Genomic DNA, 13,463 nt, shown 5'->3' with positions numbered 1-13,463 from the left:
TAAAGCCGACCTCAGACATTTTTGGTGTTGAATTTGGACGTTTCATAGAACAAAATTTTCCAATCTATACTTATATTTGTACATATAACAAAAGTCGTGTTCCAAACGCTAAATTTCGTGACTTTTTCTTGACTTTCATGACCGTTTTCTGATTTCGTTACTTTTTCATGACTTTCGTGACCGACAGACACCCTGAATAAGCTGTACTATCAAATATGTATCTTTTCAGTCAATCCATTTAATTGGCAAAAACCTTGAGTACATTGGACACAAATTCTAGAATCAAAAACCTTCAGAACTGATTGAAGATTTAGATGTAGTTTTCTATAAAAAGAATAATCTTCTTTAACATGGGATTAAAATAATACCAATTCACTGAGAATATGGAAAAAGAAGTTTTGCATTTCTTTGTTATATATGCACCTTAATTAGATTCTTTTTTCCACTGAATAATGGCATCAATATTTTCAAAAAGTTACATACCTTGAACAGAATGAAATCAATCTTTCCCTGGCTATCAGCAATGATCTATAACGAAAACATTTCTATTCTTAACGCAAGGTGACTGATTAAAAATAATGTTCATTCAATGACTGTGTACAAAGTTATCTCATCCACTCCTACATAAATAGTATACAGTATTGCCATATGGTATAGTGCTGTAGTCCTAAAATTTTCAGAGGGTATACGCTGTTTTGTGATCATCTATGATTGTCATAAAAGACATAGAAGCCATTTTTAATGAGCAATGTACAACGCATGTATTAATTAATTAAAGATATATTACTATTTTATAGTTTAAAAGCAATTCATGCTATTTTCTTGATGACACTCCATACTTAAATAATATCATTAATAATATAAATGGGGGGTATGTGTGGAGAAGAAGCCAACTCACTCCGAGAAGGAACAGAGAAAATCGCGCCCGACGTGACAGAAGTAAGAAAATTATGTCCAAATTTAACTCTATAAGATCATTAATACATTTTTTTTTCACTTACTAGGTTCTGTATTGCTCAGTTACGTATTAACATTAGCATGGTATTGAAAATATTCATACCTTAGTTTAAAAATATCGAACAAGTTTGGTTCTCTTCAGCAGAGAACAAGGTTTTAAGCAATTGAAATGTCAGAGTCATCGACCTTTAAAACGCTACGATATCGTCTCAGAACAAAAATACGCTACTTTGCATCGATCTATTCCCATATCCTAAAACTAACAATTTTGTGTTTTGGTTTGGTGATATAGTCACTTTATCATTGGAATCATGGCCTGATTAAATAAATAAATAAATGTACACGAAACAAAAGCAGAAAGTAATATACGTTTTGCAGAAGAAGGTACACTCTAATGACTAAGATTAAGCAGAGGGTATACGGCGTGTACCACCGTGTACCCTCCACTACAGCTCTGTATGTGTAGTGCAGAGAAAATAGTGCGTTTTATTTATTGGAGAAATCTGTAGAAAATTTTCCCAGAGTAAGATAGGGGGGAGGGTGGTTAAATAGCAGTATTACACATAAAAGAACGAACAATATTGTATCTACAGTATATACATATCTATATCTACCTATTTATATACAGGGTGTAACAAACGTCGCGAGGTGATTCCTGACACCGAGATAAGCAAAAAAGATATAGGATGTTTGCAGCAAATTATCGCCCCGTGTGTGAAAGAGGAACCGTACTAACTGCCCATAGGCGCACATCCAGATTTTTTTTTTTTGGGGGGGGGGGAAGGGTTCAATACTACAAGCCACTACATCTATGTAGTACTGAACGGGTACTATTATGCACCCGATGATAATTGTAAAATACTTCCACCTATATTTTCAGAAAAAAATGATAGAACTAGATTGTTTTTGTAAGAGTACAGATAAAGTGCAAGAGCAAATTTTCATGCTACATTAATCATTTCTCTGTTAAACAATTACAGTTTTATTGAGAAAGCGTGCGAATGTATGTTGAGGTAGGAAGTTTTGCGCGAGTCCGAACCCGGTGGAATCCCCCTTTCCCTTATATGAGTACGCCCTTGCTTGCCCATGTGGATGCTTGTCAACTCCGTTGTGTGCAAGCACCTGTTATGGACGAACCTTTGTTACAAGCTGTGAAAAATGAGCCAGGTACGAGTTCGAGGGAACTTCGCGTGAAATGTATGTTAGTCACATGAAAATGCCTTATGCCCTACCACCTGCAAAAGATACAAGAACTGACAGAAACGGATTTCCACCCACGTGAAGAATTCTGCCAGTGGCTCACTCTACAGACCACTACCATCATGTTGTTTCAAACACCAGTGCTCTTCACTGACGAGGCCATGCTACCCGAAATATTTAATGGAGCACAGAATTTGACCTTCCTGCACGATACACTATCTGAATTATTGGAAAATGTTCACTTAGTGATTCGTTGCAACATGTGGTACATGTACGATAGGGCTCAGTATGAATCTCATGTTTATAAGAGAGTGGAGGTGTCTTATATGCAGTGAGAAGTAATAAATATGAAAATGATTCGACGAACTAATCTTGAATCCTTTCAGGAAGGTATATGTTGAGAATTTCCCAACAAAACTCGAAAGAATTATTACTAATCTGTGCTTACTTTTATCCGAAATTACTCCTGACATTCTTAAAAAGTTTGTTGGAACGAGCTCTAGTAAAATAGATATGAATTACGACATTCTAATGATATTAGCGATAAACTGAATTTAAATTTCTAATTATGCGGATGATTTCAAAATTTGCAAATCTGTTGAGGATTTCAATGACTGCTTTGTAATTCAAAATAGTATTAGTAACATTCTGTATTGGTTCGAAATGAATTCGTTATTGTTAAATTGTAATAAAATATTTAGTATGATCTTTACGAATACGACTAGTCGTTAAATTCACGTAAGTGGTTGAAAAATCATTGCTTAAAGTTGTAAACTGTATTACATTTGGGTGCTGTCTTTGATGATAAACTTCTTTCTAAATAAGTATATAGACAATACTGTTTTCAAAACTCGTAGGAATCTTGGTATTTTGAAATGGACGTCAAGAGACTTTAATTGTGAGAAAACTTGCCTAATTCTTTATTATGTCAATGTAAGGAGTCAGAGTATTGCTTTAGTATCTGGAATAGATGTACTAATTATGCGTTAAATAGACTAGAAATTATCCAAAACTAATTTTTGCCATTGTTACGTTGGAAATTTAAGCGTTTTTCGGGAGAAACTGAAGAAAACGTAGGATTGTCACTGGCCATTTTAAAATTGTCGCAGAGAACAACCATTACGGATCTCAAATTATTGCATTCTATCTCAAACGGCAAACTGAACTAGTTGTCAATAAAAACGTTATATGCTCCGAGGCATTATACAAGGTATCTCAAGAGGTCCCACAGTGCAACCTGCGTAAATGATGTTTCAAATGTTTATCAACTGGCGATGACTTGGCTAATGTTGTTGATGTGTTTCTTGGGAGCTTTGGCTTACTTGTTAGTTCAAAAGTAACTTTATACTTTATAACAGGTTGAGGGTGTTTCATTATTATTATTTCTTATATGATTAACAATGTGAATTTTATGTTTTTTTTTCTTTTTTTAAATAATTTGATGCAATATCGTGCACTGGAAATTAAGGTTTGAAGTATTATCTGTTCTGATTCCAATAAAAAAAAATAAAAATAAAACTTTAATTATCGATCTCGTTCTCAAAACAGAGTAATAATAATAATAATAATAATAATAATAATAATAATAATAATAATAATAATAATAATAGTAAAAATATTTTACATAAATTTGAATTAAACTCGCCTTAGGCGCGAGCGGTCCCAGGTTCGATTTCCGGTGGGGGCACTCGGTCGAAAAAGTGTAAAAAAAATTTTTTTCATGCCAGCCATCTTAAATGAGGTTTTCCTGGGATTTCCTCATTCAAACCAGGCAAATGCCGGGATGGTACCTAACATATAGGTCCTAGGCCACTTCCTTTCTTCCCCAATCCTTTCTCCCTTCCCTTTCCCCGGATATTGTGCTGCCGAAGGACGTCATCCCTCAAGCGTGATAGGTCATAGATGCCGACAGACCAGAAATATAAAATCCTAAATTTGAATTAAACTGTAAATTGTAACAAACTTTGCTTGTTATGTATTGAAAAAAAAACAACAATGATTCTATAAGAATTCCCCAAATGAATAAAACTGTTGATAAATGCAGTAAGTACCTTTGAAACGTCAGTTAAACTGAATAATACACGAACAACACACGAAAGGTTAATTTACTTAACTGTATAGTCATTTCTCCCACTCAAAACAAACAAAATTTTCACCTTAACTTATTGCTCTATGTACCCAGAAGGGAGTACTAAATTCTTTCTCTCTAAACTTATTATAAAAGAGAGAAACTTTTAAAATCGATTTCCTCTATATCATTACCTGTTTCTTGAAATGTGAACATTCATCTGGAGTCATCGTATCAGCCTTAGCAATTACAGGAATGATGTTTACTTTGTCATGCAATCTCTGCATGAACTCGACATCCAATGGTTTAAGTCCATGACCAGAAGGTGCAATGAAATAGAGACAACAGTGGACTCGGCTATCCGCCACTGTTTTTCTATTCACTCGAGACTCTGCGTTGAGGTATTCTTCGTACTTTGATTCAATGTAGTCTATTACAGGCTGCCAACTGAAACAAGAAATTAACAGTTATTAATGAGTTATTTCGAATTCAAGTTATCAAAAATGAAATGAAATCTTCAAGTTTTACGTTCCACATTTATGCCGGCTAGGCTAAAAGAGACGGTGATGCTGAAAAATGAATGAAATGGTGGAATGAAGAAAGTGAAAGAAAACGGGAGAACCGCGAGAAAACCCCCATACATGGTTTTTGTACAGCACAAAACTCATTTGGCCCAAGCTGGGGTCGAACCAAGGATCCCATGCACTAGAGATGAATGCTTTACCACTGAGCCACCGCGGCTCCTCAAGTTATCTAGTTATCAAGGCGCTCACCATTGTTGTCCCCATTATTTTCCAAATATTGAAGAAATCAAATACACGTTTCTGCGTAATTTGACTGAGAAAAACTAGTCAATGTTTTTGAGATTGTCTCCATTCTTCCTGGAGTTTGTCATCTAAGCCTACATGATTCTTGATTTGAAGACGTGTTCTTGGACAAAACAGGAGGTTGGTGATATCAATAAACACAGAAAACAGTTCACTAACTAGTATTTTCTAAATACTAAATAAATTGATGGAGAATATTTAGTATTCTTTTATACTTCAACTGGGGGACACGGTGGCTCCGTAGTAGAGCGTTCACTCCAGTGCGTAGGGTCCATGGTTTGATCCCAGGCCAAGTAAACAACGTCCGTGTTTTTTTAAGGGTATTTCCGTTTTCTCCCACATTCTCATTCCATCATCATTCACTCGTCTTCATCATCCGTCTCCCTTAGAATAAAGGACATAATCGTGGGACATAACTTAAACTAAAAAATCTCATTTTTTTAATTCTCCAATTGCAAATGAAAACGATCTGAAAGTTGTTTTCGTTTTGATACGCGAAATTAATAGTTCTTGACTCGCTGATTCCGAAAATGAAGTCCGTTTTTTCTCATCACCTAGGTTTTCCCGCAAATTGACTTTGAAAATCCAACCCAATACCACAAAATTTGTATGTATATATTATATATGGAAACAGAAATACGAAGGAACTACACGGATGTCTGTACTGAAATGTAAATCTGAAATGAATAGAAATACGTTCACCTACAAAAATATTTTCATTTTTATATATATCAGCTGCATAATTGCTTACAGACGCACTGCTGCCATCTAGAGAGCACTTGATGAACTACAGAGCAAACACATATTATTAGGTTCGAGCATAATTAGTGAATTGCTAGTAATTCTAGGGTGATAGAAAAAAAAACCTAATGCCAGATTCTGAATGAATGACCTCAAAAACATGTAATCCACGTGAAATTTTGGCAAAACCAATGAGGACCAGTGTTGTTTGAAAAATGCAAAAAGTTAAGGCCTGATGAGCACCCTAAGCTTTTTAAAATATTTTCAACACCTTACGCTCAGAAAAAATCTGTCATATGACTAGTATTTACATATATTCAGTTACATTATGATTGCGGCTTATGCAATCTTTCTTACACCTAAGGCTACAGGCTACCATATACAGGGTGACATTCAAAACTCCGGCAACCTTCAGACCTGAGTTTTCCCAGATTTTCGATCGATATATGTGCTGTATTATTGAACAAAAAAACTGTATTTATACAGTATTTTTAAAAGAGAAACTTAAGCAAATGAATGATAAAATGAGAAAAAATACCTGTTAAAAGAGGTGCAAGCAACGCAACTGATTATAGATTATAGCAAAATCAAAACATAAACAGAGCTTCCACAAAACACGGATTCTACGACAGGTAGAATTTTTCGGGGTACCTTTGGTGCAGATATTTTACCTTTTCAAGGAAACGTCAAGACTTTACACGAATTTCTCCCAAGCTCATGAATCGTGACATGTGCGTGGTTTTCTGATGTACCCTTATATCCAAAATGATTGTCGCATATCCATAACTGTCTTCTTGTAAGAATATAATTTGATAATAATTTTGCAGGTTAATTTTAATACTGATAATACGTGTATAATCGGGAAATGTATATTTGTGGTAAATTTCATAGGAAAAGAATTATAAATACGAAAATTAGAATGAGTAAACCAAAATGTTGCTAAATGGACAAGAAAGTTTTATTTTCGTTTTATTGTTGTTATTTACTACTCTTTTGACATGAAATTTTCCACATACATGTCTTTGCCGATTATACATATACTAACATTATAAGAAATACCGGACGAATTCGTTATCAAATTATATTCCTACATCAACATATTTATAGACATGCGACAATAATTTTGGACATGAGTGTACAACCATGAACATAACACAATTAGGGTACAAGAAGGCGTTTCTCAAATTACTTTTTTTTTTCATATTTCAAAATGTTGCACCGCAATATGTTTTGGACAAATTTGGTACAAGTAACTGATCGTGGTGTCCTGTAAATATTTCGGGAGAATTTTCCTGTTTGAAGGAAGCATACAGTGGATTGCCATTCAGTTAAAAAAATTTTCAATTTTCGTGATTCTGCTGAATTTATTCAAATTACATCAACTCTGGATTTTGTGTTGGGCGTAAAATTATGGTATAAGGCACATTCAATTAGTATAAAGAGAGAGTAAGTAAGTTTAGGAAGAACTGTTTACGAATTAGTTCTAATAAATAACATTTTCTATTTTCTACCTTAAAAATACTTTCGTTCGAATATTCGGATTTTAACAGCACTAGTAGATGCTGATCTTATATGTAATATATATTTTATATGAATCACTTAATTTTTAAAACTCTTCAAAAGAACAAAAAAGAAAGAAAACTCACCAATTACTGTTATCTACGGCATCTCCAAACCCTGGAGTATCAACTACTGTCAGTGTAAGGTTTACACCATTTTCCTTGAGTAAAACTTTACTAGTTTCAACCTGAAATTACAGAAATGTTAGAATTTAAAATGCAGACACAACTAAAGCAACAGTGGCGTATCTACAAAATGACATCACTAGACAAACAAAACAAAAGAAATCACATACTGGTGACGATCTATTTCATAGTATGATTATTTTACGAGGGGTGATCGGAAAGTAAGGTTACAAAGGCTGCAGTGAAACGTGTATACATTATTTCATACAACAACCAATACAGCTAACAGATAGCACATACATTAGGCAATTTTTCGACGCAGTCTCCATATCGGTTGAGGACTTGTCACATCGTGAGATGAGTCTGAAGATTCCCCTCTTGGTAAAAATCCTGTCCTTGTTTTTTCAGTTACGTTGTCACCAAGTGTTTCACCTCCTCACCTGAAGCGAAGCGACGGCCTATGTGCTCAGATGCCGTAATCTAATCCTCCTGTTGCTCTGAATCAGCTCCGTTTACGTGAGCTGTGTTCACATCTGTTGATTCCAAGCTGAGTCGGTCACTGCGTTCCTCGTCGATGACGTTTTCTCTAACAGCCGCAAACTTTCGACACCATTCTGCAACATGCTGACGAGACGTCTCTTTGTAAACCTCTATCAGCTACTTGTGAATTTCAGCCACGATACAGAAATCGAATAACTGAGTGAACTTTTTCGCGAAATCAGTTTTTCAAACGAGTCGCCATTTGTATTTATCTACAACTAGTGCCGTAGGTTGCGGATAGCTGAAACTATGCACAGTTGCCAACTCCATGAATTAAAATTACCGTACACTCCTCATTCCTCTCTAACAGATGAAACTCCAGAAATATCGGCCTTGTAACATTAGTTCCTGATCCTCCCTCGTAGTAAAGAGCACCATAAAATTTTAAAGCTACACAGTAGCTACTTTACTTTCATAAAAATCTAAGTGATATAAATTCAGGCATGTGACTGTCAGCTGAAATTGATGACTAACACTAAAGGCAAAAAAAAATGAAATCTTTGAATTTTACGTCCCACGATTATGCCGGTTAGGTTAAAGGAGACGGTGATGATGAGTAATGAATGAAACGGTGGAATGAAGAAAGTGGGAGGAAACGGGAGAACCCCGAGGAAACCCACGCACACGGTGTTTGTCCACCACAAAGTTCAATTGGCGGGGCTGGGATTGAACTCGGGACCCCAAGCACCAGCGGTGAACGCTCTACCACTGAGCCACCGCGGCCCTAACACTAAAGGCATACGAATTGAAATATGATCGGCTTAAATTCATAAAACTAAATGAACACATTTCTGAAGAAAAGAAAGAAAAAACTGCCAAGATGTTTCTACTAAAGCTGTTGAAATTTGAATAATTCATTATTTCAAAAAAGAATTCTTCCAATAAAATTAAATTCTCAAATAATTGTTCGAATAACGGAATATTCGGGTAACGACTACTTATTCGAGCCATTAATCGAATATTTATTTTGATTAGAATGGACTGGATTTGAGTTTGGTGTCCCTTTCGGCAGCGAGACTATTTGAGACATGGACCCACAGCTTAACGTGGGAGCCGAACCACATGAGATCCCACGCACCAACATTCAAATAACAGAAAAAATATTCGAATAATTTTCACACCGTTAGTTCGAACTACTCGCAGAGCATCTGAAAACTGAGTTTCTTTCCTCTATCACTGTTTATTATCATTCACAACTGTCTAAATGGCTGCATTCTTCTTACATTGCAAATACAGGATGTATCAAAAGACTTTACAACTTTGAGAACTCATATTGATTTATTCATTTATCTTATAGACATGGTTTTGATGTCATTTTGTAGCAAAATACATAGTTTTTAATTTTTTTAAAAACCTTATATCTAAAGGGGTTCAATGTTGATTTTGTAGTCTGTCCACAAAGGTTTGTCTCACTTGCTCTACATCTTCAGACGTACGGGGACGACCTGAATATTTATTGTGTCTTACCGAACATACTTTGTACAAAAATTACGTTGCACAGTTGTCGCAGACTTGGATTCTTCAAACCAAAACACACAGATAGAACGCTCGGGACCAGTAAAGGCAGCCATCTTTGCTGCAACTGCCGCTAGCGCTTGCAGTGGCTTGTTTCTGAACTAGTTTACTACGTAAGTCAAAACTTCATGTCTATTTTGCTACAAAGTCACACCAAAACCACGTCTGTAAGATAAATGAATAAATCAATACGAGTCTTTAAATTTGTAAAGTCCTTTATGTTACACCCTGTATTATTTTACATACGCAAACAAGCATCATTTTCATAAGAACATACCTCGAATTTTACCTTGTGTCTCGAATCTTTTATAATTTACTCATGTGGTTTCAGTGTTCACTGACACTTTCTTCGGTGAAGTCGGAAAATTGCTACATTGAACGCATTGTTAAGGTTCCTTCCTTTCTGTGGAACTCTTCTGACAATAAGTAGGTCACCTCACCCCTCAAAAATTTTTGAAAAAAAAAAAAAAAGTGTTTGTGGAAAAACGTGTAATGTACAGCTATTTACCACCAGTTTTAGATCTTTATCCTTCCTGTGTGTCAAAGAATACTAAAACTGTATAAGCAAATCATAAAACTTCGAGGAAAAAGGTACAACTGTTCTTTACTTGAATTACGCACCCTACACTATCTATCAGCAAAGTATCATTATCATTAATAAATAAATACTTAAAAAGCACTTCTCATATTTTCATTTCGAAGTAGAGCTGTTCCTGCTGCTTGTTGACTGAATGAAGTTAATGTTCTTATTCAAACTAAGGTTGTATATAGCGGAAACATTTTTTCTTTTTAACAGTAGAATTCAAATCATACTTGGGTTTATATGCGACCAAGTACCCCCTGGTGTATCAAAACATGGTATCTACAATAGTAAGAGTAGGAAGTTCTAATAATCCTTCTTTCCTTCAAATAAATTCATACCTGTTACTTGAAATATTTCAATTATGGTCATTACTGGCGCTATAGATGATGCAAATTGGGAAGCTTTCAAGCACTTAGATCTCATCATCACCTGCAGTCTTCTTTGCCTGATTTTAATTTCACCACACTTTGTATTCGTCTACCAACTAGCCAAACGGCTTGTCTTCGAACCTCTGTGATTGGTAAGATTTATTATTTCGTTCTACTTCATCCAAATGAGGCTCTTGAGTTCCCCTAGCTTCTATAAAAATGGACATAAGGAAAACCTGGGGGCAAAGGCGACCAGAGGGTAGCGCTCGATATGTAAAAAAAGCCGGGTTTACTGGGTGGAAGGGGATCTCTCACTTTCATAAAAATTAGAATTTTTCTGGAAAAATAACTGCAATTCTAGTATTTTCGGATATTTTTTAAATTCAATTACCACCTTTGTTTTCCTGTATCAAACCCTACAATTAACAAATTGACTTTACGGTACTATGTTCAATGTGGACCCGGTTATTTTGGTTGGTAAGAACAATTTGATAATGCCTTCAGCTCACGTCGTGCCCAATATTTTAAAAATAAAACACTTTAAAATAATTTTAAAGTTTACTGCAGATGAGTGGACTGTGCTTTCATGAAGACGAAGAGATTGATTGGAGGACGTGATGGTAAAATACTTATAATGATAACGATGATGATTATTTTACCTTTCCGTTCCATGTCACCTTTCTATTCAACCAATCCCTTTCGTGTTAAACGCTAACGCGCATACTTTCTGTATGTTCGGTTCTGGGTCCAATACCCCATGAGAATACTTGCTTCGGATCCTGTTTTTAAGCAGTAGTACCGATCCACATAGCCTCGGTGCTGGAAATGAACGTTTAATTTCTATCAAGTAATCTTTTTAACGAACATATCGTACAATTCCTTCCTAGTGTCTAAAAATCTTTCAGGATTAACACAATGGCATATCTAACACCTCTTCCTCTCTAGTAAATCAAAATAGTTTTCTTCATTTTTAGTCGTTTATTTAGCCAGATGAATAATTTCTGTTTCAATTTCTGCAAAATTACAGCAACATTTCGGAAAACTATCCGCTTTACGCCTCACTAAAGGCAGTTATACTTCTGTCGACACTGTTGGTTCTGTATGTATAAGACACTTACAACAGTTTCACCACCAAACTACGTAACACCCACCTGGACAGTCTTCTTTATCCTATGTGAGGGCCCAGGATACTCTGATGAGTAGATATCAGCAAGGAACATCGAATTGATAAGTGTGGATTTCCCCAACCCAGATTCACCTGAAATAAATGAAAAATAATGAGCTTCTAATAAGTGTTCTGATTTTCGTTTACATCTTTCAATTATAAAATTAAACTTTTTAAACAAATTTAAATTAAATTGAACAAATTCAACCTTCAAGTAAATAACTTAATACACACTTTTTTTTTCACGCATGTTACAATGCTACTGCACTATTATTAACCTTGAGAATGTTTGAACACTCAAAATTGACAATTACACGTAACTTAAGTTTTCCAGTGGAGACTACAAAATGGATGCTGTATCTCCAAAATGCCTCATTAACATTTTTTTGGGGGAAAAACTGATTAGCTGATGGATTTAAGACAACAACTAAACATTTAAATTATTTAACAGGAATATAATTTATACAAGATAATAATAATAATAATAATAATAATAATAATAATAATAATAATAATAATAATAATCATCATCAGAAGCGGAGGAAGGAGTGCATTAGAGATCAGAGCAATGGATGGTTCAACCATGACGTACTTTTGGCATCAACTGTCTCCGACAGATTCCAAAGAAATATCCCACGTATAGAAATTACGGTGATCATGGTTTGTCACACTTTTATCGTCATCGAGACGGATGAAAATACTTCCATTTTTACAGAGTAAATTTAAAACCACGTAAGCCTCTTTTTTCTCCTTTTCTTTGGATGAACATTAAGCGAATTTAGGTGGTTTGTGTCACAAACCAGACGAGTGTTGGGTGCTCATAAATTCTGTATAATATTTTTAGATATTGCACAGTTAAGTTTTATCAACACAGAAATAAATAACATCAATAATGGTCCAAAATGCAAGTTACAGTACTAAAAGCCGCATGTAACGTATGAAGGTTGAAACTGACTGGTGTGTTATTTAGGTCATTAAAATCAAATTCACGTTAATAAAATCACAAGCATAGTTTCGACTTCATAACCGTCTTCTACAATCGACATCGAAAATACATGATAAATTACTCTTCTTATTGAATGTTTTTCTTCTTTTCTTTGCAAATTTCCGAATCCAAGATTTTTCATTTATTTTTATTTTTTTACTACTGCAATTTCGTGCTAAAATATGAGTAGTCTTGTCATTGTGGTTATGCTAACTTATGTGTTATCTATGATTAACATAGAACAGGACTACGCAAGAAGCATAGTAGTCATAGCAATAACCAACTTGTTTTTAGAAATTTAGTCATTGACATTTTTACACAAGTATTTACGAATATTTTATTTATGATGAAATGAAAGAATAGTTTCGGAGGAATGATTTTAATCAGTGTAATTTTATGTTTATTTGTGTTTATTGTAACTTTTTAAGTACTGATTTATGACTAGGCATTACCAAATATGAAACGAGTACACTTTTGTGTTATTTTATTTTAATGGTGAGATTTTTTTTTTTTTTTTTTTTTTTTTTTTTTTTTTTTTTTTTTGGTCGCAACTACTCTCGACTTAGGAAAGCGAAGTAATTTTGCTTTTGACGCGTGCTGTGGGCATGTACTTTTTGTACTCGTAGTAAAATCGTAAGTAAGTGTATCTACGAATATACCTTTTTCATCATAGTTTGTCAATGCATGAACTTACATGATGACTTCAGTACTTGGAAATAAATATAAAGACAGAAGCACATAGTAGTTTTTACAGATAAAGAATTTATTATTTAATCACAATTGAGTTTTGAAATATCCAAAGTTTTCTTTCACTGTTCTTTGAAAGTAA

The 13,463-nt window shown here is 34.6% G+C and overlaps 1 protein-coding gene across 11 annotated transcripts in view; it reads right to left on the bottom strand.

The window, feature by feature from the left end:
• The window catches only part of pnut (septin 7-like protein pnut), a 451,701-nt gene that overhangs the window by 91,520 nt on the left and 346,718 nt on the right, over window positions 1-13,463 (bottom strand). For all 11 annotated transcript variants that reach the window (XM_081755644.1, XM_081755661.1, XM_081755586.1 and 8 more), the window contains 3 exons: window positions 11,636-11,742; window positions 7,440-7,540; window positions 4,420-4,672 (listed from right to left, as the gene is read on the bottom strand). In XM_081755644.1, the coding sequence (XP_081611770.1) occupies window positions 4,420-4,672; window positions 7,440-7,540; window positions 11,636-11,742 (461 nt within the window). The remainder of the gene's footprint in view (window positions 1-4,419; window positions 4,673-7,439; window positions 7,541-11,635; window positions 11,743-13,463) is intronic.

This window comes from Thermobia domestica, chromosome 1, assembly GCF_964235325.1.
Source record: "Thermobia domestica chromosome 1, izTheDome1.hap1.1, whole genome shotgun sequence".
Taxonomy (NCBI): domain Eukaryota; kingdom Metazoa; phylum Arthropoda; class Insecta; order Zygentoma; family Lepismatidae; genus Thermobia; species Thermobia domestica.
This window is presented reverse-complemented; position numbering and strand designations above follow the sequence as displayed.